A 24,760-nucleotide genomic window follows, 5' to 3' on the forward strand; every position below is an offset into this window, starting at 1 on the left:
CTGCAGATTTTGACCATATCTAAAGACATGCCTTTTGCTAATATATATTATATTTTTATAAAATAAATGTGCCCATAAAATAACAAAGAAATATAATTGTGGGGGGGGGGCGTGTGCAAGTGTTTTTTTTTTTTTTTTTTTCCTTTTGTTTGACTTGGCCCCACCAATAGTCTATAGAGAGCCGTTCAAAGGCAAAACATCAGCTGCATGATATTCCTATCAACGCAGCCCTAAGTCTAATGTTGATCCTCGCCAAACTCACCCCCCCCCCCCCCCGGGGGGCCAAAAAAAGAAAAAGGGGGGAAAAAAACCGTTTTTTTCCTCCCCAATCCCTCCATATGTGGTTTCTTTATCTTGAATTCCCCTATCAAAGTTGAGGGTTGAGGTCCGAGAAACAAAAAGAAGAGAAAAAAGCACATGAAGTAGCCAGTCATTCGTCGGTTTTGGCAAGCGCCTAATTAACAGAGATGATGGATGGCTACCACTTCCCAACTCTGGATTTTTTTTTTTCCCATCATTTTCCCATTCAAGAAGAAGATAAAAGGAGGTGGGTAGAATTCATATTCCAATTTCCAAATCAAGTATGAAACTTTTGACTGTCTTATCGCCCTTCTCAATTCTCATTCCCATCCTCATGCAGATGCAGGGGTAATTTGAGGGAATTGGAAGCCAAACAAAAAAACAAAAACATGGGTTGGTGGTGCATCGGGACCGTGGACCTTGGTTTTTGGCATTTGATGTACTTGACCAATTGCGTGTACGACTCGACTCGACGGCGTCGTGCAATCGTGTAGTGCAGCAGTTGTTGTACTGTACCACAAAATTCTGCCAGCTCGAAACCAACGCCTTTGAGGAACATCACGTCTGCTTGCTGACCAAAGCCAAAAAGCAAAGAAACGGTAAAAGGGACAGAGTCGTCCTCTCCTCTCCTCTCCTGGTGACGACTCGCTCGCGCGGGCGCGCCAACCGCTTGCGATTTACGATCCCCTCCCATTTCCAGTCTTTTGTTGCATTTTTGCACAGCTGCAAAAATGCTGGAGTCGTACGCACGTGCCAGGGAAATCGGATTTTTTTGGGGGGCCAAAGACACTGCTGCCTTCGATCCACGTGGGAACCCCTCTGCACGAACATGTGTCCAAAAAGCACTATATCTTTTCTCTCTCTCTCTCTCTCTCTCTCTCTCTTTTTTTTTTGTTCCTCTACCGAAACTGTTGGTGCTAAATTGTAAGTATTAATTGTAAGTATTGTGCGCGTAATTTCTTGCAACATTTTTAATCCTCCAAAATCAATAAATACTAAAAGTTACTTACAAATAAAAATTTTAACAACTATCACTAATTATAATCAAAATTTTTCTCTGTAATCGATCCCACTTTCCATCACTTTGTTTTCTCTACACAACTTTCTCTCTAGACTATATATTCAGACAAGCAAATTATATTAACATTAGTTTTTTTTTGGCTTGTAACAGAATTGAAAGTTATGTGCCATCAATTTCTTCCGGTGATGTTTCAGAACTAATTAAATGGTGATTTGATACAGCAGAAAAATTAAAGTTAGTAGTTGTAATTGTCCCAAAACATTAATATTATTATTAATACCGTCTACTATGAATTAATGTGAGTCAAAATCTATGAACCGCCAAACTCGAATGAAAGTTCAATTTCTAGAAATTTCAGTCAAACCATATAATTCGGTTGCATTGAAACAATAATAATATATAAATGCAGAGGCAGTAATCCTGATCCTGATTAAATAAATGCGTTCTAACCAAACGGGTCAATGAGGATGGGAATGACTAACGAGGAGGAGTGGGTTAGCTTAACTTTATGGGAAGCAGTGATTTGTTCTAAACTAGTACATAATTAAGTAATTAAGGTAATCCCTCCCCCCTTTTTCCTCTCAAAACAGTTTTTATTTTTTTTTTTAAAAAGAAAGAAAGAAAGAAAGAAAATGAAGAAGATAAGTACGATGAGTAAGAGGGTCGCATGTGTGAGAATGTCCGCCCCCTGCCGGCCTTTGCTTCCGTGTTTGCTTCGATAATTTATCCCCCCCCCCCCCTACCCAAAAAAGATAAAAGAGAAAGAGAAATGACACTTTATTCTTTTTCATTTCTTTTAATTTTCCCGGTAATAAGAGAGCTTTATGCTTGCGTCCAGAATTTTGCTGCCAGCCATTAGCAAAATTCTTCACGACAGATCGATCTTTGAAAATTTCGTCCTGTGTTTATTGACAGATCGATTAGCGAGACCTTTAACTTTTGCTCATAGGGAGGGCCAAAAGATAAGCTCAAAACGTACATTTTATTTAATTTATATCCATGGATCGATGTAGCTTTATAAGTTAATCAACGCTAATTAAAATGATATGACCAAACACATGGCAAGACCAGTCCTGAGAAGGAAAAGCACATCCGCGCTGATTTTCATTCTTGAGAACTAGCCAGTGCATCATATCATGATTGGAATCTGGGAAATTTTGAGCAAAATGGTAAACAGGGGCACGTGCAGACATATCATCTTTCGGGGCATATGAAATGGAATAGAATATTAAAGCGATAATTACGATGATTATATAAATAAAATCTGTGAGGGTACAATAATAATAAACAAACTTGAAAACCAAGCAACTCCACTACTACTCCATGCTCTATGCTCCATGCACTATACATACATACATATATATATATATATAATATATATTATGTATCCCAACCCACAAAAAGATGCTACTGGTGGCGTGCACTAACCCACTTCATAATACTCGAGGCACTAATTTCTCCAATCTTATCCATCCACGTGTCCACCACTTGTCTAAAGACGTGTGGTCATGTGAAGCATTATTGGATGGTGAGAAAGTTGTTCTCTCGTTTATTATATATACATGTGGACTCTGCTTAACCCTCGTCTCAATTAATCTCAAACAAACACGCACTACACCACAATTTATGTAGTACACTACAAATACTATTTGCTAAGGTTAATGTTGATTGACTTGAATGATCCGCCCTTTGACTTCCACTCATGCTGCACAATGCATCATTTATTTTTTTTTTAGTTCTCTCTCTCTCTCTCTCTCTATATACATATATATACATATATATACACATACATGTGTTACATGATCTGAATTCTCTCTATATAACGTTTCTGTGAACAAAACAAAACGTCTGTGAGTTGCCCTTGATTTAAAATGTTGAGCATAGGAAGTACACAATTTTGTTGGATAATCATCTCTCGAGTGCGATAGATTTTCGTTGCGTTGCATCTGATAAAAAAAGGTATGGCCGGCCGGTCTAGTACGCAGTAGTGAAACAAAAAACCAAGCAGCTAGCTAGGCTGCAACAGGAAACTTATTCAAATTAGTACGTACCTAATTGTGTGCTTTGTACAAGCATATATAAAAGAATTAATTAAACTGCACTAGAAATCGATCCTAACAATAATAATATTCTTCATCGACAGCAAGAGCAGTACACGTAATTAGTAAAAAGGCTAATTAAAGTCACCGACGTCAAGCAGTCTTAAATTCTCAACACAGTAATATATCCAGTTCGTTGCTCTTGAGGGCCTCTGTCAACTGGAGGCGCCATGTTATATATAATAGTTCTAACGGTAATCCAAATGCATGGTTGGCGATCGATCTATACAAAACAAAGTGAATTCTAGGATAGGAGTAAAATTCAAGAGGGTAAATCCCACTCTGTCTGCGGCCTTTTGTCTGCATACAAGTAAAAGTTGATCCTGCAACAACAAAAATTCAAGTTGGCCATTAATGGTGGTTGGAGTTACGCAATCTTATGGATTACAACTCGAACGTCGACAAGCTGCCAATAATAATGTTCATTTGCAGCACGCACGCAATCTACAAAGCAAAGAGATGGCGGGCGAGATGGGTTAATTTCTTTCCTATACGGATTGGTGCTACTAGTTTATTTACTAATTTAGCAGCATTGTATCATAAAGTACGTTGCATTGCATTTGCTTGTGGAAGTTAAAAAAAAAAAAACCCTAGCTAGTGCGTGGCAAACGGCGACACATTGCTGGTGAGCTAGTTCCTAACACTATCGAAGTCTTTTTGTCTTGCTCTTGCGGCTCTAAAGTCAATTTAATTAATCACCACTCGATCATCATTTTCCTTAGGAAAATATTATTATTATTAGTTCTAAGACTGCATTTGTCGCTGATCAGTTATCTTGATCGGCATTGGCTATATATGTAGCAGCCTAACTAAGATGCGATTTTAGTACTATGAGAAAGAGAAGGGGAATCACGGTCGTACTAGCTGGATGATCATCTGATACTTCGTAGGTGCAAATTTGAGCCGTCGACCGACTAGAATGGTAAAATTCTTGTCAGTAAAATTGCTGCTGAATGATTAATTTGAGTTCAAGTGAAAGATTGTCGACGGAGCATTTCTTGAATGATTTGTGTTGTAAAACCTAACACCTGAGCATGCATGAGGGGAAGGCGAGCTTGATGACCGACTGGCTTATAATAAATCTGATTTTTCTTTCTTCTTTTTTTTTTTTTTTTTTGGGGTTGGGGGGTTGGGGGAGGAGGAGGAGGAGGAGGAGGAGGGCTTCTGTCACTATTATTAAATTCGTTTTCGTGTAATAATTTGCTTGCGTCGGTTGATGGTGTTATCTGTTGCTTGGTTTGGTGTGAGAAAGAAGGGAAGAAGAAAATGAGGTGTGGCTGTCCATGTGACATGTATGGGGTTTACATGACATGGATTGCATTTGTTGGTTTGGGATTAGTATCTGTCAAGGTCCCACTTGTAACAAATAAAGTTTCTGTGTTTAGGACCAAATTAAAATTCTTTGAGAGATACAGAAACAAATCAATAATATTTGTTGTGTTATATATATATATATACACACACACACACACACTGAGTATATATACCACATGCATGCTTTCCTTTGACAAAGTAATTAATCCTTCTTTTATTTTTATTTTTTTGACAAATTAATTCTTCAAATCGAGGTAATTACTATACCCATCAAATTAGAGAAGGCCTTTATTGAATTGCATTTCTATAGCTAATACCCCATCATCAAACTCAAGTATATATTTACGTCTGTTTTCTCTTTTTAACTTTTTGGCTAGGATCAATATTCATATTCGTGTGTGGCGTGGGCGGAATTAATTGGCTACCAGGTAAACAATACTCGACACGCTTTGCTGGGGGTGTTTACCCCATTTTTTAGAGTTCAAGAACAAGGGAGTCAAGTGTATAGGAGAATTCAACCCACGCTTCACTTGATGATTAAAAACATTGAACCTTTTACTAGTAATAATTACTATCATTAGTCACGACGTGGATACACTTTTCAATAACTAATTAGAGTTAGAGCTCTTGCTCTTAATGTAATGTAAGACTAAATACTACTACTCAATATAAATCTACGACAGCATGGACACGAGAATTCTAACTTTTATATCTAATGATTGTTAGGGTGCCCATTAAATTCCGGTGGTTAACCTTGAAATAATAATAGTAATAAAGAAGTATTTCTTGTTTTCTCTTGCATGATAATTGTTGGGTTTGAGTTTTATCGAACGGTTGGTTGATCATTGATGGGATAAAATCCAAATCAAACAAAATAAATGTTTTTTTTGTGTGGAATAAAATCCAAACTCAACAATAATCTCCATCTTCTCGATCTGATCCGAAGACAGATGATTTAATCCCTCGCAAAACAATTTGGTTAGGCAAGTGTCAATTTTCAGGGCTTAACTTAAGTAATCGTCCCTAGCTCATCCCCTTTTCAAATTAAAAAAAAGGAAGTCTTCCCTCCCGTCCAATTCATCTCCTATCTCCATCCCAAGCACTGTTGTTGAAAGCCTCAAACCCTCGAAAGAATTCTCCAGTCTTGAGAGATAATAAAGTAAGGGAGGCATGAAATCCGTGAATTTCGCCAAACCAAGCAAAGAGACTATTATTACGATCACAAACCCCAAACTCTACGAGGCCATTTAAGCGGCCACATACATGAAAACGACGTTACCCCATTTGATTTGAAGACTTTGCCTAAAGATATTTCATTCTGCTGATTAAAAGCATCTTTAATTCTTAAGCTCTTGGTGTCTTTTTCCAGTCCATCTAATTGGCCATCACCCCCCAAAACAATAAAAAGCCATTTTACCTCCATGGCCTCTCTCTCTCTCTCTCTAATAGGACCCAATTAATGACGTGACTTGGAACATTGCCCATCACATTTCCACTATGGCCAATCATCAAAGTCCCAATCAAACCCACCTCCCCTAAAGTCCTTGCAATATATTAAAAAAGTGGGAGATTCCCCCCACCTTCTAGTCTCTCAAATCATCCACCTCCCTTAATTATGCCTCCGATTTTAATTTTAATGGCGAATCTAATGTTGTATTATAGTTGAGAGTTAGCTATAATATGATGGGCTGATGTGAATTGATCTTGATGGCGCTTGGTGGTCAGCAGAGAATAATGCATTTTAGTTTATTCTCCTGCATTTTGTCATGTCAATCAGGAATATGCATATATATATATATATATATATATATATATATATATATGAAATTATTATGAGAGGACATCCATCTAGCTATGCATGAGTGAGCTAAGCTGGATTGCATGTGATTAAAGTTGTGCTGCAAGATTTGAAGTGTCGCATAGTTTAGGAGTTCAACTAAATAAATAAACAAGTTTATAACGAATCCAGAAGGCATCCGAACTCTCCAATAACAGGCTCCGTTTGGATTAACTGTTTTTTTGGGTTGTTTTTCAAAAATAGCACTGTAACATTTCGTTTTTGAAATACAAGTCCGTTTGGATTACTTGTTTTTGGGGTTGTTTTTCAAAAGCTATATGAAAAACTTATCCATTTTACAAAAACAACTAAGTTGGGTGTTCCGCAATCGCATTGGACACTTTTGAAAAGCTCAATCACATAGTCTCACGCCCATTAATGCCTGGAGCTAGGTTATGATATAGTATTGCAAAACTTCAAGCTCATTATTTGTACAAGAGGTTTCTTTAATTTATAGTACGCTGTAACAAAATCTGCGTAAGCTTATTACTGGATATATAGAAACTACATCTCTGGGGTATCCGAAATCTTTCTTTCGTCATTTCTTCTTCACCATCAACGACAAATTTATAAACTTCAATGGCTGGAACTGATCAGCTTCATATTCTAAGCCCTAATAGCAGTACAGCAGTTGGAATCCCCCTCATTGCTCATTGTGCAAGTTAAAATTATTGGAACATGATGTCTATAATTTTGTTTTTGAGCGAACAGATAGTTCCAAACGCTTGAGTTGGACAAACTGCCAACTTAAAATTGGCCGTTAGTTGATTAATTCTTTTAACTCTGAGTTTCAAATCTCCACCAAAATGAACGTACTTTACGTGATTCTACCAAGTTTAGAGGACAGAATTTTGGAATTTCCGGAAACAAAAGTACAAATAATAGTTTGAAGAATTAGAATCTGGTTCTGAAAGAATATGTCGCCATTTGTTTTTTTTTTTTTTCCTTTCATGTGTCTGTATCAAATATGAAATTCACTTTCCATCATGTTTAGTTGTCCTCCCGCTGTATTCGCTCTAGTAACTGGAAAAAAGGGTAGTCCAATCATGGCCTCTTTTAGCACCGGAAAGGTGGCATATACCCGAGAAATGCCCCAACTACACGCAATGCCTTCAAGCCAGGATATCTAATCTAATCGTAGCAGAGATGCCAGCAGCAGAACATATATATACATAGCAATTTCCAGGGAGCCCACGATAAGAGGATCCTTCCTTTTTCTCGCATCTTGTCCAGCGATGTCGTACGTCCTACAAAAAAAAAGCAGTAGTATTTTTGTGTTATCCAGAATGTAGTTTCCCTCGTTCGCAGATGACCTATGCATCTTCCTGTGATTTATCCGTCTAAAATTTTGCACGAAAATTAAATTCAAATTTTTTTTGCAATTATGTTATGTTCTGATATCTATATGTTAGCGTACAAAAAAAGATTAATCAGTATGTTATATACATATATATGTATATAGGGGGTAATTTATCAACCTTTTGCAGACAGAGGAGGAATTGTTGGTCAAGCGAGCGGCAATCTCGAAATGAACTTCCGTTCCATGGGGGATCGGATACGATGATGACAAAAGAATGATTGAATATTGTAGGCTCGTGGCTGCGACCTATTAACCTTTTGGAGGAAAGTTATGAGGAGCAGAAAAATCATTGCTACGTATAGGGGCGGTAGTCCAATATGATCATCTTTGAAAAATGAAATCTTGCACGCACTTTCCTTAAATGGTGGACCTTTATAGCATTGTGGGTACAAAGATTGCCAGCTCCCAGGAGATGAGTCTTTAACTCCTAACGGGTGACTATTAAGACTTTTATGATTTGATTTTTCAACAAATTTGAAATGTTGAGTTACAATTAGTCTCGTGAGGACCACTTAACGCTTTCAATCAAGATTGCTGTCAATCTAGTTTACCGGTGGAGGATGATTGATTCCTTTTCTTGCTTCTACAATGCAGCTTGCAAGCAGCCAGCTCCAGCTGCGCCCGACTTCTTTATTCTCTCCAACCTCGGCTAAAGCTTGTGTCGTCGTGCTCCAGTTACCACGCTTTAAGAGCCCAACATTCTTTAATAAATGGGCCAAAATTAGCTGCGGTTCCCGGTAAACACTCAGTGGAGCGAAGCATGAGATCTCAAGTCAAGTGGGCCTCTGTCCTTAATAGATTGGGCTTTGGATGGGAACTATATTTTAAAACTTTATTCGTTTGCATGCATTAAAAATATATCTTTGTATCTTTCTAATTACATATTTTTCTTATCTCGGGTCGGGTATATATCTCCCCGGGTCCTTCCTCACCTACTAAAATTAAAAATATATATATAAAAAAAAAGAAAAAATAGTACAGTAGCGAAAAACTTTGTCCCCTAATTCTGTAAAGCAGTCTGTAGGGTGTAGATAAATTTACACAGAGCTGAAAATTGGTAGAAAATCAGGCGCCAAGGTCAACTGTCCACCGAGATGGGAAGATGCAAAAGGGTGAAGGAGTTGATCCCTCTTGTCTCCTGTGCATTTCTTCTCTGCTGGGGCTTCAATGATGCCTTTGCTGCAGAACCCCAGATGGGTTCCGCCCGTGTTGTCTTTCAGGTTCAAACTTTAACCCCTGTATAAGCCTTGTACCTTCAAAGACAGCAACTTTATTTTTATGTGTTCCGTATTCAAATGTGAAATGTAGATTCATTCACCGTAGATTCTTGATGAAATGTTGATTTCCAGCTCTTTGGGAATATCAAGTTAGTTAAGTGATGTATTGTGCCGAATTTTCGCGACACTCGGATCGAGATTCAATTTTTAGTTCGCGTTTTCTTTGGTATGATTGTCTAATCCTCGTACTGGGAATAATTGAGTTCATTTATAGCTTGATGAATAGATTGGATTTGTTGCATGTTGATGCCATGCCTCATTCTAGAAGAGTAACAAAAATAATCATATATTAATGGTTTTGATGAATTTCAAGAGAGATTTTTTTTTTTTATTTTTTTTTGTTAGGCAGAGCTTAGTGGGTTTGTGATATTCGCCAAAAATGGAAAACAAGGAAATTCCTTTGCTTCTTCTGTATTACATGGAGTTTGAGAAGTTTTGGATTAAGTTGATCGAGTATTTTAGAGTTTATATACTGTTAATACAAATACAGGAGTCAATAAGTGGAGCAAATAAATTGTGCCTTGGCATGCCTCGTACTACTCGGTAACTTAGGCAAGGGAAACGACTCTGTTTGAGAAAGTTCTGTTGTTTGATGTAAATATGTAATACTGCACGTGTACTCCTTGCAGAAGAAGTGAACAATATAAATCTGTATTGATGCTATTACTACTACACCCTAGTGACCCTATTTGAGGCAAACCATGGTTGATACGCAGCACAAAATTCCCCTTGCAATTCATGTTTCTCCATTTGCATTAAATTCATTGTCTTACTTATCATTTCTGACTCCCCAATTCTATGCTCAACAGCCTCTTTCCAAATAAGAAAGGAAAGGATGAAAAAAGAGATGGAAAAGAAAAGGAATGCCTGAGAAGAGGAATTCTTTCTATGGGAAGGTAATGGTTTTCCACAATGTAATCATGTTGGATGGTCAGTGGCAAACTTTGCTTGGGGAAATATGGATGTTGGCATGAAATTTGATATACAAAATTAGATGCTTAAGTTGTTTTGGTATTGCTGTTCTAATCTAAGAAAAAAAACATGGTTTAGCCTTGAGAGTTTTTGTTTTTAACCATTGTTTACTCTATACTTACTCTTTCGCATATTGCCTCCTTGTAATATGCTGTTCTGCTCCATCCATCTGATCTAATTGAATTCATTTACATGGAAAGTTAGAGCTCTTAACCATGATCAGAAACATTTGAAGTGGACTAAAGATCTCTTAAGAGCAGTAGGATCTTTCAGTACAGTAGAACAAAACTCATGCATACATCTCTTCTTTTGGTACTGCACATCAAATGTATGTGATACTGTGCAAAGAGAAAATTATAGCTTTTTTATGACTTAACAAAATGCTGAAAATACACGTATGCTTGTCTAGTAATTGCCTTGGAATGCCACCTCTGATGACAGTGGTTGCAAACTCTAATTGTATATATGAACTCATATATTTGCCTAAATGTCTTCTAGTCTTCTTGCGTAGGTATTCTGATCCTGACAGTGCTCAATCCTCATTTTCTGTACTCCTTGGAGATGCACCTCACCTTGATGGCCAAGTATGCCAGCGGAATCTCTCGTCCTTCAAATTTTGTTATTCACACCACTCAGTTATGTCACATGATCACTAACCTCGTTTACTCACCTTCAGTATGCAATATTCGGGAAACTTACTAAAGGTGACGAAACATTAAGAAAGCTTGAGCAACTCCCTACTAAGAAGGAAGGGATTTTTGTAATGGTATGATTCGTAGTTCATCATTTTTCCAGTTCTAGATGTTTAGGATAATTGCACTTGCTTAGAACAGTGAGCTAAAGTTTGCTTATAACTGGATGATATTTTACGTTGAAATGCTGAGGCAGAGGGTGGAAGGGGGATGAAGGTTTATCTTCATTCTGTCCTTGACATGAGATTGACCAACTGGGCCATCAGCAACCTTTGTGTCTGTGATCAACTAAGTATACTTACTGGGATAGCTTCTTTTCACTGTATTGCTTACACGTCTTGCATAATGAAGGCATATAAATGCATATAGGTGGGTCGATTGCGTTCTTCTAAGTTGGTTTTGGCTGTGGCTTCAGTGCTTTGGAGTATTTAAATACATGCTTGTTTGGTTAGTCGCCGTCTAGGCTAAATGTTTGAACTGTCAACCCACTAATTTTTCATCTATGATCACTAAATGCATGAAAGTTCTGGAGTCTTTCTGTACTTGTATGTGTGGATCCATAATGACTTTATGCCTTCATATTTGGTTGCACAATACTTCTTGGTCTTTTCTGTTTGTAAAAACCAAAAGCCTCGTTTTCAATACTTGTCATCTCTAGTTGCTTTGTGTATGTAACTAATGTGTTCCACTATGAAACTTTTCAGCCTACTGAACGCATCACCATCTTGTCATCATATTATTATGGTAAGACTTTGGTATTCTCTGCAGATTTGTATGCATTATAGCTGATATATATCCCAAAATTGGCTTGAACTGTCAAACTTACTGGGTGTGAGTGCAGGAAATAGCACTTGGAATGTTGGCAAATATTTGTCTCTCCCACATTGCAATATTTAGATGCAGATTTTTTCTTTTAAGGGCAATATTGTTTTTGCTGAGTTTCTGTTCAAGCTGAGTACTCTCCTACGGGCATCAGCTATTTACCTTAGATTTCAGCTTGTTGGTTAAGCAAATCACTTTGTAGCACGAAACGAATACACAGCAAGCTACATTTTTGTTATAAAAGTTATCAGTTGGAAAGGATGAACTGTCTCTGTGCGCATTATATATGCCGAACATTCACATGAAACTTATATTCTATGACTGTAGCCAAAATATTATATTTGGAAAAAAATTGTTTCTTTAATAATGTTTTGACTGTCTGTCGGACTTCAAGTGTCCAGTAATTCAAATAAGAATACAAGAATCTTTTTCAAATGATTTTTTTTTTAATGCGTTAGATGTCAACTGTCTTGGTGTTCTGGAAACAGTAAAAGAAATTTCCTGCTTCATTGATTGTTTAACTCTTTCATGTAGTTGTTCCTAGTATTGCAAAATGGAACAAAAATAAGATGACCACATTCCTGAAAGAATTAATTAAAAAAGGGCTCAAATTGTCTCTATATCTAGCTTCATAAGAATCAATGTATGTCTATTTTGTTTACTTAATGCAAATTATTTTCTCATTAATTTGTTCATAATGTGATTGTTGGTGATGAATTGTTAAAAATGGTACTGGAGCAAAACATAAATCTTATGAGAGCTGAATAGCCATAACGTAAATTTTCCATTTTGATCTATCAGCCTACTATTGTAAGTTTGTAACCTAATTGCAGACAAAATTTTTTTTTTTATTTCAACTAATCAGTTACCTTTTGTCCTTTTTTTTTTTAAATCATCATCAGCCTTCTCTCCTTCAATATTGCAATATTGTTACTTGGTCATTTCATTTATCTTTAGACACCGAGATGGAAATATGTGAACAAGATAGGTCATTGTTGAAACGGAGGCTTGCTGCATCTGCTATCGAAATTGAGAGACAGGTATCCGCTCTACAAAATTTTACACAAGTCAACATGCATGTCAAAATCTACTCCTCAACGAGGATTTAATTAACATTGCAGAGAATGAAATGCTTTCCTTAACCGAGAAAAAATGAAGTCAGTCCAGTGACACTCATCTGTAAGTTTTCTTCTGCTATTTGATCAATGTAAAATATCTTTTGTACTTGCTGTGTGTTAAGCTTAAGTTTCAAAAGGTTCCTATGAGTATCCTAGTCCCATCAGGATGGTGCTAACAAGCAATCAACAGGTGCAGATACAATGAAATTTTATGTTGCACATCAGCAGGCATCTCATATGATATCTGAATGATAAAGAAGCAACTAGCTAGCATGCTTGAATTTACAACTTCTTGTGGTCTCTGACTTTGCTGATAAAATATCAGTTTCATCTGTATATATGCATTTAATGTGTGGCATACACCTTGTCCACGTTCTGTAAATTTGTCTGCAGAGTCCTACCTTATGCTTCCTCTGACAGACTCATGTGAAGCACATGTCGGGCAGACATGAATAGAACTTAAGTGTCTGAAATGTGGCACCAATGGATTGACTAAAGTTCTTGCAGTTTTGCAGTGGATACATCTCCATTACATTAATATCATGTCTTCAGTGTTTAATTGACAATGGTAGTCTTACTCTCTCAGTATTAGTGTTGCATGGTTCTGAAATGTGTGGAGTTGTTTCAACTGAGGGCAGGGAGGGAAAACTGCAAGACCTAGACTTGACAAAATAAAATTTTGTTGGATGTCTCAATATAATGGGTTGAGATGTCTGTCATTGGTCATGCTTTGTCCCACTGAGAGGATGGATTTCATGTCTCCCTACTGTGTTTGTAGCCTGGGGTGCAAGGTCTCAAGTCATAAAATAAATTGTTGTTTCTCAAAAAGTAACTTCATCAGTGATCCTTGAACCTTATGCCTGGCCTTTGGCTGACCACTATCTCTCCAATCTTGGTTGCACATAAAGTGCAAGGCGACAAGCTGAAGCTGTTGGACTGGTGACTTGGTGGTCTACTGATTGAAATCTAAAATTTTTATTGGGATGTTTATTATACTTACACTATGCATAAAAAGAAACCAGAGATAAATACGCCGGGGGTAAAACTTGAAGTGCTTCTAATTGTTAGTCCAATCTAACTGAATCAAATGGTGCTCTTATTCATCTATATGGTTGTGCCCTTGCATGACCTATACCCTGGTTTTTGGACAAGTGGTGATATAACTTGTCAAAGGACTCTCATTTCTTTTGGAATGCCATGCTTATTTGATTAGGCATTCTTGAGTGAATTAGCTGTAAGCCATCTTTGTTTGCTTAGATGGTAATTAACAGGTACAAGTTGCAGGCATTGGTCAATGGAAAGAGATCTAGATAACTGTTGTAATATTTCTTGATCAGCTAGTTATATTAGGATATTGGAGATTGACTAGAGGTAGTATGAGAAAGAGAATCAGATAAAATAGCTTCTGTAGGGCCCTTTGCCACCCTTGCTGCTCCTCTGTGTTGCTCTTAACAAATCATGGTCATAGTGCAACTCAGTTAAGAGGTTAATGTTCTTGATGAATTTGGATGATAAGATATTGTTGACGTGTGGTTACTTGTGTTCCAGGAGGAAAGCTGAAAGCCCTGATGCGGTGGATAATCAGAAAGCTATCCGCGAGAAGGTATTCGAATCTGATGATCAAGATGTAGGGGGAGAGGGAATGAAGCATAACCTAGAAGACCTTGGAGCTGACTGGCTTTGGAACGAACAAATACCGAATTTTTTCTTCTGTAATTAGAACTTTTAACTGGTTAATATGCTTTTTCACTCAAGGGATGCTATTTGGCCTGTTGAGAGACGATTGTCGTCACAGGAAGGTTTCAATATTCGTGACCTACTAACCTTGATGCATGATTAATTTCACAGAAATTTTCCGCAGAGAGTAGGGTGCTAGAAGGTGCCTTCCCGGAGAATGTGATTGAGCTTTTTCCGTTCCACACACATCCCTGAAATATGCGATGGTGAGATGTATACTATAGCAGCATGTGGTGCCTTGTCTTAGAAAGCGAGTTCAGCTTTGTCTTCATCGCTGGGAAGAAAATTATTGTTTCGAAAAGTGAGTGCAGTACGTCGATCAAGTTGCACAGTACTGTAACTATCTGTCACACAGTGTGGAAGATCTCAACTTAAACCATATCTTCACCTCAGCCAATGGTCCAGATTCCTGGGCTCTTTCCTCGCGCGTGATTTTTTTCAGGAGTAATTTGTTCGTTTCCTGTCTTGTGTCTGCGGATTCTCGAAGCTCGACGACAGGCCTCTTCACTATTTAGTCTCTACAGAAAACGATTTTGAGCCAATTATTGATCAATCGATGTGTATGCAGACGTGCTACCATATAGAGGACGCGTTCTGCAACAGTGACTCCTGAACCTAGCCTCCCAGATTCAATGACCCCAAGAACTCTCAGGATGAGGATGCTACATTCATCAGGAACTAACTAAAGTTCCAACCCCCCTCCATGGTGGTGGCACCATTCATCATTTAGGAATTTCCAATCTTCCAAGATCTTAACCAAAGGCTTAGTTTGACTCTGGAGGAATTGAAAAAAATGACCGCCTGAAAATTGATGAAAAAAAAAAAACCAAAAAGGCTTTTTGTCATCCTCGGTGGCTGTCGAAGTCGAACACAGAGTCTCATCACTGCATGGAGTTCTAGCAACATCTATGTTGTTGCAGACATAGGATGCAGAATGCGCCAAACCTCAGCCCCTAGAATTTGTGTCCCAGCACATGAAATGAGGGGAACAGACCACATGCTTAAATTACAATGCATCGAGGTGTAGATGACTCCGTGCTGGTCCACCGTTGACAAATGTGTCAAACACCTTTGTTTCGTTACATGCACTGTTGGGTTCTCTACAGTGTAAATGCCTAGAAATTTTAAGAGACAAAAGAGCAGACCTCACATGACCATTGGAAGAAGAAAACAATACTGCCACTACTACTACTACTACTACTTTGTTGTTGTGTTGTGCCCCAAATCATCTCTGCAAACTCTTCCGAAACATGGGCTTCACAATCTTTGTTTTCTTGGAGTCTGACTTCAAATTTGTGCAGCTTACACTTTGCGGTCACGAGAAAGCAAGAAATAGATTGCTACAAATGTAAGATTTTGCATGTGTGTGACATCATACATAGTAGCTCAATAAATTGATGGAAGATGATGCATGGGTAGGGAGGTCCCCCGCCCCGTTGCACACTAATTCCCCTATGCCCCCACTTCGTCCCCCGCCTCGCCCCACTTCCCCCCCCCCCGGGTAGGGACACCGGTGAAATTAATAAAATTTTGTTATAGTCAAATTTTTGCAAATAATCAATTACTATAATATCAACGTATTATCAAAATATAATTCATTGTAATTTCACAATTAAAATTTATAAAAATAATCAAACAAAAGATATTATACAAGCCAACTATTTAAAACAAATATAATTGAAATAGCCAAATTTTCACTTTTGATACGAATACAATCACTAAATCATTATTATGTTTTTTTTTTTTTGCGAAAAAGTGTTATTGTTTTAAGTGAAATTAGAAATTTAGTATAAATGTATAAGTAAATTTGGTATAAATAATTAATAATTTCTAATTATTAGTATAATTGATAATATCAATTATATTACATATACTAATATACATTATATAATACATATAACTAATAATATCATTATTATAAGTTTGTAAGTAATTAAATTAAATAGTATATACATATAATTATGTACATACATATATTTATTAATTTTTTTTAAACTACACCCCCCACCGGTCCGCCTCATTAGCCCCGACGGACATCTGCCCCAATTGCCATCCCTATGCATGGTGACCTCAAAGTTAAGCAACATGAATCGAGGAGTCCCAAAGATCTTGAAAGTTTCGTTAATTCAAAAACACAAAATAACGTGCATTTCGGTTTTTTTTTTCCTTTTTAATAATTCGAGTATACTAAATTGATAAGAACACTATGATCCGGGGCCCTAAAAAATTTGTCTCAAGACTGAAGGTTCCTCTTAACTCCTCTACATGCTGCATTTATCTTCTCTGAACTCTCAAATTCTGAGTTAAGTATTTCTTGACAAAAGGTCACGTGACTGATGTCGGCAGACTAAAGTTAAAAACTAAGGAAACGTGGAAGCTTAATATAGAAATGGAGACCATATGGAAGCGTATCGAGCGACTCATTGGCAAATGGAACTTACATTTTTTTGCATGGGTTTGGACAAAGCAGAGTGGCTTGTCATGGCGTTTGAAACATTGATCATGGAAGAGCTAGCCTTTTAAGTACTACTTTGCTAATGGCTCCAAAATTTATCGAGGAAAAAACCCTCCGCATATCCTAATACCACGATTTGAATGTCTCCATTGGCTTAAACTTTAAAGGCATTAAGGCCCGCGAGCCAGCAGAAAACGTCTTAAGACTATAAGAAAGAAACAACAAATCTAGGATCTGATGTTCCTAATGAATTCTAATTGTAATTAGTTAACACGGGAAAGATAGTCCAATTATGCGACTCTCTCTTCTTTAGTCCGAGTAACGCCTACGTAACATCCGGTGTCTACTTAGTATTTCTTTTCCTTTTGATGCCATTGGTGTGTTTGACCAATAACTAAATGGGTGCCACATCGTGACTGCACATATGTATACTCTTGATACATATATCGGATGATTAGTGTGAACCCTAGCTACTCTTATCCCTTCATTTAATGATTAAGGTATACTCTGATGTTTGTAACTAATATAAAAAAATATGCACACAAATTATTTCCCTTCTTTTAGTGGATCTAGTGAGAAAATAACACAATTGCCTAGACTGAAGAATTAAAGGGTTTATTAGTGTGGAGTTGGGACTAATGTCACAGGTTGATCGCTTTACAATTGTGCAGATAACCATAAATAGATTGGGATGATTTTAACTTTGTTAGTAAGAATATTAATAGAAGTATAAAAAGTGATCGATCACTATATGTTAGCATTCTTAGGGTCCGTTTGGATTGGTGTTTTTGCGCCTGTTTTTGAAAAACTGTTTTTCACAATCCAAATGCTACAGTAAATATGTATTTCAAAAACAACTTAAAAAACACCATATCCAAACAATATATCAAAAACAACTCCAAATATATTTCAATTATGCATATTTAATTTGTATATTTTAATAAGTATATTTCAATTTGTATATTTTAATTATGTATTTTAATATGTATATTTCAATTATATTTTAATATGTATATTATATATATTATATTAATATAAATATATTTATTTTAATTATGTATAATATTATATATATTATGTCAATTGAAATAAATATTATATATTTATATAAATACATTTATTTATATATAAATTTATAAATATATTAATGCAATTTTGTTTTATAATATATATTAATATGTATATTTCAATTATGTATATTATATATAAATTATATTAATATTAATGTATATTATATATATTATACATTTCTAATATTATATATTTATACATACATATTATAAATATTTTATTTTATTTAAAATATATTTTTATATATTTATAATATATTTACATAAATATTATATGTTATATAAATTATATATAATATAATATATAATATATTATACATTTATATAAATGTACATTTATACATAATATATAAATATTTATGTATATTGATAATATACATTTATATTATGTATTATATATAATATAATACATTTATACATTTATATTAATATATGTAATATTAATTTTACATTTATACATAATATTAATACATGTATACATTTATATTAAGTATATTAATACATTTCAACATAATATTAAAACATATTTATAATATATTAATTTATACATTTATATAATATTCATTTATAATTTATACATTTTTAATAATATACACTTATACATTTAAATATACATTTATATTATGTATTATATATAATATAATACATTTATACATTTATATTAATATACATAATATTAATTTTACATTTATACATAATATTAATACATATATACATTTATATTAATTATATAAATACATTTCTACATAATATTAATATATATTTATAATATATTAATTTATACATTTATAATATTCATTTATAATTTATACATTTATAATAATATACACTTATAATTTATAATATATTTATAATATTCATTTATAATTTATACATTTATAATAATATACACTTATACATTTATAAATATATTTATATTATGTATTATATATAATATAATACATTTATATATTTTTATATGAATATATAAATATATTTATTTATAAATATCTATAAATGTATTATAAATGCATAAATGTATATTTATATAAAAATTATAATTTATAATTTATACATTTATATAATATTCATTTATAATTTATACATTTATAATAATATACATTTATACATTTGTAAATATAAATGTATTATAAATGCATAAATATATATTTATATAAAAATATAAAAATTATAATATTCTAAAAATACTCAAAAATATGTTTCAAAAATACCTCTAAAAATAATCTAAAAAAATCTACAGTAAAAGTTTTCATATAGTTTTTGAAAAACAACCCCAAAAACAACTAATCCAAACGGAGCCATTAGGTTTTCCACACACATTCAAGCCTATCTCTATCTCAGCAGGAGATCATCTTCATTGACGAACACATACCCAACAACGTTAATTCCTGTCCATCCTCTTTACTTTCAACGATGATATCTGTGAGGGTGTTGCGAGTGCGAATGTGAGTATTTATATTTGCTGTTCCTTTCGTTGTATTCTAGGGATGCAGATTTGAAGAGGGAAAGAATTAAAAAAAAAAAAAGAAGAAGAAGAAAGAAAAGAAAAAGCAAGCATTAAATGATTATCTGCGATTTAGATTACATGATGAAGATTAAAAAAAAAAATTAGAGTATTTTGTGCAAACCTAGTAGGATTAGCACGTGCAAATAATATGATTGCATGTTGATGATACTGAGGGTCTGCCCTGAAAGATCTTCTGTGCGTTTTGTCTTGCAACATCACCGCCATTAATTCCTTCAGCTCAAGCTCATCTGACCAGCTTGCATCATACGTACTCTACATCTTTCAATTATGTGCTAAACCTCGTTTAAAAGATGGGATCTTAACCACGCGGATCGGGGTTAACTTTTTTCTTCTTTTTTTTTTTTAAACAAAGAATAATTACTCTCTCAAAGTCAAAATTAAGGGAATTTGAAAATACGGAAGTTTTTCATCTGAGTATAATATGTGATACCTTGTGTTTTTAGTCAGCAAAAAAAAAAAATGCAAAGAAATTCAGCAAAAAAACTCTGATATACAATTCCATCGATTGTCATTTATTGGTTCAACTGATACTCCGATTGGAAAAAAAAAAAAAGAATAAACGAAGGGAGCTAGGATTACAAATTAATTTCAGTTATCATGCTAAAATTAAAGATTTGATTCCATAAAACAGCTATATATATATATATAATACAGTTTTTATTCTCGTTACAGTACTACGTTAATGTACGCTGAGTAATTCTTGACCCTCTATGTCATATAGCCTGCTAACAGAATTATTAGATGAAATAATTGAGATGTGCAGTAATTCTCTCTTTGCTATTTACGCTGACTCTGGCCGTCCGTCAATGGAAACAAACAAACAAACAGGATTTGAAAACGCTAATGGACGATTGATTCGTGGATTTTTCATGCATAACCAGGTTAATTTGTTTAACCACTAGTTTATATAGCAACGCAACGGAAAGTGAACTCGTTTCCACATGCAAGTTCTTTTTGTTATGACCCTTCATTTTCGTGAAAGGATTGTTTCAAAGGCTAGTCGATCGACTGCGTTTTTTGTACATTAATTTGATTCTCTGTCTGGACACAGTGTTGAAGGTATCAATACAACTTGCTCAAGTTTGACACCGTACCCAGTATAGTTGGATCAATCTAATGGGACAAGTAAAGAAGAAAAAAAAAAATAGTAAAATGTGCTGTTGTAGTTAGTCATGCAGATTATTCAACTCCAAAATGTTAAAGGCACAAACTGTGTATTTCTTACTATTCAATTGTGTGCAGTGATTAATGGCCACAGGATACAAATAGCATGCGATCTTCATCTGAAGATACACACAGGTTCTGCAGAGTGCCACCAATTAATTTACGGGGACTGCTTCTGTCGGTGAAATTCAAGTTTTAGAGAGAGAGAGAGAGAGAGAGAGAGAGAGATGTCAAATAGATAATTAGGCTAAACAAAATAAAAATATTTTAGTTCTGACAAATTTTTATTTTTTATGTTTGGCTGCTCAGCAGAAAAATTTTTTGGATATATGACAGTGATTGTTAATGGCTCCAATTCAAATAAAAAAAAAATTCATCTACGCAGTGAAGGATCTTTACGCTAATTTTGATGCTTAAACTTTCAAAATTATATATCAAATAATATATAGTAGTTATAAGTGCAAAATCCCACATTTGCTACTAACTCTTTCCTTTGATTGGTCCTCGGCATAAGTAAGAATGTAGGAGATGCCAATTAACCATAACCTTGGATTAATTAACGAGTAGGTGTTGTCATGCACGTGTTGTCGATGGAGATTAATTGCATGTTTCCTCTGATATATATATATATATATATATATATATATATATATATATATATAGTACGACAAACAAAATAACTATATAAACAAAACCCCCATAATATTATTATTAACCATCTCAATTTTTGATTCGCCGCTCTTGAGTTGGCAATGATCAAATCCTTGCGTGCCATCACCCTGACCGACTTCATTCTTACTTTTTAAATTCTCTTTCTTGGCTTCTCAGGAACCTTCTTAGTATCTGATATTACAAAATTAAATATTTCCAGCTTCTGATGTAACTAAAATTAGCACATATTATTTAGTTTTGCAACTTTCTCAAACAAAATAAATTTTGATTGAACGTACTAAAAGCGAGTCGTAATAGACTTTGTGCGATCATAGCAGCTGGTAGCTTAAAATTAAAATGCATCAGTTTTTTTTTTTTTACTCCATCGATCAATTAATAGGCATAAAGTTACAAGCAAACAATTGACTAGTCTTACAAAGCTCCAAATGCAGCTCGTTTGTTGGGAGCTGAGATTTGAGCAGAAAAGAGAAAGGAAAGTGAGAGAAAGAGGAAGGTTTCCATTATTTGGGAGATTTTTTAAGGACGAAAAAGAAGAGAAATCAATTGATATGGAAGGAGAGCAGCAGTCAAAGAAAGTTTGAGAGAAAAACGAAGGAAAGTTGGCAGAAGCTGCTTGATAAATTCTTTACAATTACAAATTCTGTCCTTGAATGACCATTGACCAATTTTTAATGACATATATATATGTCCAACATCATTTCTTTTCTAAACTCTTAAATAGCATATTAAAATCTCTTCCCTTCTTTTTCTCTCCTGTCACAACTTAACCTTTCTCATTTTTTCTTCTCTATCATAAACTCCTTAACCAAGCATAAGTCTAGGTTTCAAAACTCATCTGTCATTTTTTTTTTTTTTCTGACACAAGAGTGTCCGGGCTTTCGACCTGACTAATCCCCTGCGATCCGAGGAAAGAGGCCCAATCCCCTCGAAAACGGTAGCCCCAGGACTCAAAACTCATCTGTCAATTACTTGTATGATTTAAGACTCCTCGTGGTGGTACTGGTAAAAAGTAGAAAGGGATTTGATTAACTTATAAATTTTAAACATTATACTGAGGTCTCATCCACCACGGGCACGGGGTTGATTGCTAGTATTTCTGAACCCTTGGTTGGTGTATCAAAATACTAACTGGTGAGTACTAAATAAGAATTGCCACATAAATTCAAATATCTCGGTTTCGCAGGGTGGCAGCTGTCTCAACTCCCAAGCCTCTGGCAAGTCCCAAGTGTTCATTTTGTCGACAGAACTCTACGTACCCAGGAATCTCGCCGGAAAAAAATGCTACATATTCCCATCACGTGCGGCCATGTAAGCCCCCGATGCATTCACAAAAACCCACCACTGTTTCACCAACTGAACTCAACTCTCTAGGTCACAGGTAACATATATATATTCTTACTACCAAACAAAACAACCTCCACCCTTTTCTTTTCTTTTCTTTACTTTCTTGCATTATAATACTTCCTCCTTCCCTGTTAACTGAGAGGTTCCTTGACTTGTTGAAATGAATAGAAAGCAAGCAAGAAAACACATCACGGCCACAATGACCGCTGTTTCGGTGACCGGTTTTGAACTGTTAATTAGTCCCGGCTGGCTAAGTTCATTGATATCTTCTCGAAGAAGTAGGAGGTTCACCATTAGGCCAGTAATCCAAACACGCCGTATATTATGCAGAGATTACTAGACAGCACGTGCATGTTTTCTTTTTTTCTTTTTTCTTTTTTTTTTTCGGAAAGATTTAAATTGGGAGTGGCTCAAATGATGAAAAGCTAGATGGAAAAGTACTTAAGGCATGATTGTTTATTTGCAGCCCGTATTCCAAACTAATATTTAGTCGTACAAGCACGATAGATGCTAGCTAGACATGCCCAATTACTTAGTACAAAATGGTACTTTCGCGTCTCATAGCACAGCTCATGTGTTCGAAGGCTATGATTTATGTGCAACAAAAAATAAAAAATAGATTTTAATACCATTAATTTCAAGCATTATAACTTTAAAAGTTTACTGCAGATATACTAAAATTCTTCCCTATTTATTATTTTTGATATATACCATTTGGGGTCGTAATTATTAAGGTTGTTAAAGCATCTAAAATTCAGGGATAAAAAAATACTTAAAATATAAAAATAAGAATTATCGAGTAATGATAAATAAATTTGGAAAACCAGTCATTAAAATTTAAAAGTAGTAGCATGTAAATTTCATGGTCACGCGATCGTATTTTGCAATTAAAAAAAATGTATGTATGACAAATTTTTTGGACTGAGGCGAGATCAGAGAGCAGACTGATGAGAACGCGCGCTATCCAATATTTTCCAATGTTTTTGGTCAGTGGTCAACAATGCCATACTCGCCACTCGTCTAGCCGTAGGTAGGCTCTAGCATCTACTAGCTTGGTAAAAGTGAAAAGTAGTATTCACATCAAGATTTTTTTTTTCCTTTCTATTTCCATTGCAGAAGATATATGATCTTGTATCCTACTACTACTAGTACTAGTCAAGGTTTGTAAAATCGGGATCCCATGTAAGTTCGATTTTAGTTTCACAGAATCGGATCGTATGATCGTAAGATTCTACCAATAGCTTCTAATTACAATTAAAGGCTGTAATTCTTTGATAAATTACAAATATACCATAAATATTTTCATTTACTTGCAAAATGGAGCCTCGTATTTTATAAATTTATAAAAAATTGTAGGATCCTACGCGATCCTGCGTAGATTAATATGATTTGTGACTCTATATACGATCCGAATCGATTTTATTAATCCGGATCGTAGGATCGTATGACCCTACGATCCGGATTGCGATTTGGACAACTATGGTACTGCTACTAAATAGACCACGTTACAAATCTAACATGCCAAAGGTGAGTTAGGCCACAAGTAAAGAGTTAAATCCTTTCTAGACCGTAAATTTAGGGTATCTTAGATCCTACGATCCGGATCGCGATTTTGACAACTATGGTACTGCTACTAAATAGACCACGTTACAAATCTAACATGCCAAAGGTGAGTTAGGCCACAAGTAAAGAGTTGAATCCTTTCTAGACCGTAAATTTAGGGTATCTTACGGTTAAAACAAATTTAGAGGGCGTATTAAAGTACCACTTCAGTCTATACGGGTTTTTCTTCTAATCTCTTCCTATATAATGTAACATGCTAGTATAGATGCTTTACCCAAAAAAAAAAAAAAAAAACCAGAAAACACGGTATAGATGGTGTTGAATGTTGATATATATATATATATATATATATATATATATATATATACACACACACGCACTGCTGCTGCTGCTGCTAGTAGTACTAGTAGTAGTA

At 35.0% G+C, this 24,760-nt stretch overlaps 1 protein-coding gene and 1 long non-coding RNA gene across 5 annotated transcripts; both read left to right on the forward strand.

The window, feature by feature from the left end:
* The first annotated feature begins 237 nt into the window (after positions 1-237).
* LOC113715446 (uncharacterized) lies at positions 238-1,268 on the forward strand. Its single transcript, XR_003453975.2, has 2 exons — positions 238-547; positions 641-1,268. It is a non-coding gene; the product is annotated as an uncharacterized lncRNA (long non-coding RNA).
* A 6,962-nt stretch (positions 1,269-8,230) lies between these two features.
* Positions 8,231-14,672, forward strand: LOC113716842 (peptidyl-prolyl cis-trans isomerase CYP23). 4 transcript variants are annotated; one of them, XM_027241341.2, is made up of 10 exons: positions 8,231-8,365; positions 8,526-9,151; positions 9,240-9,374; positions 10,018-10,104; positions 10,692-10,764; positions 10,857-10,946; positions 11,577-11,616; positions 12,652-12,734; positions 12,816-12,873; positions 14,361-14,672. In XM_027241341.2, the coding sequence occupies exons 3-9, from the start codon at positions 9,310-9,312 to the stop codon at positions 12,834-12,836; spliced, it is 459 nt and encodes a 152-aa protein (XP_027097142.1). In that variant the 5' UTR covers positions 8,231-8,365; positions 8,526-9,151; positions 9,240-9,309; the 3' UTR covers positions 12,837-12,873; positions 14,361-14,672. The 4 variants fall into 4 exon arrangements, 1 of the variants encoding a protein (XP_027097142.1); XR_003454229.2 differs by having other exon boundaries at positions 12,652-12,873; XR_003454230.2 differs by having other exon boundaries at positions 9,281-9,374; positions 12,652-12,873.
* Positions 14,673-24,760: the final 10,088 nt, after the last annotated feature.

This window comes from Coffea arabica, chromosome 11c (assembly GCF_036785885.1).
Source record: "Coffea arabica cultivar ET-39 chromosome 11c, Coffea Arabica ET-39 HiFi, whole genome shotgun sequence".
In the NCBI taxonomy this organism is placed as follows: domain Eukaryota; kingdom Viridiplantae; phylum Streptophyta; class Magnoliopsida; order Gentianales; family Rubiaceae; genus Coffea; species Coffea arabica.

Excerpts from the sequence above, each read along its gene's own strand:
- LOC113716842 (XM_027241341.2), top strand. The coding sequence starts at position 9,310 with ATGTATTGTGCCGAATTTTCGCGACACTCGGATCGAGATTCAATTTTT. Across the intron at positions 9,375-10,017 it reads TTTAGTTCGCGTTTTCTTTG|CCTCTTTCCAAATAAGAAAG; the intron begins GTATGATTGTCT and ends TATGCTCAACAG. Across the intron at positions 10,947-11,576 it reads AGGAAGGGATTTTTGTAATG|CCTACTGAACGCATCACCAT; the intron begins GTATGATTCGTA and ends GAAACTTTTCAG.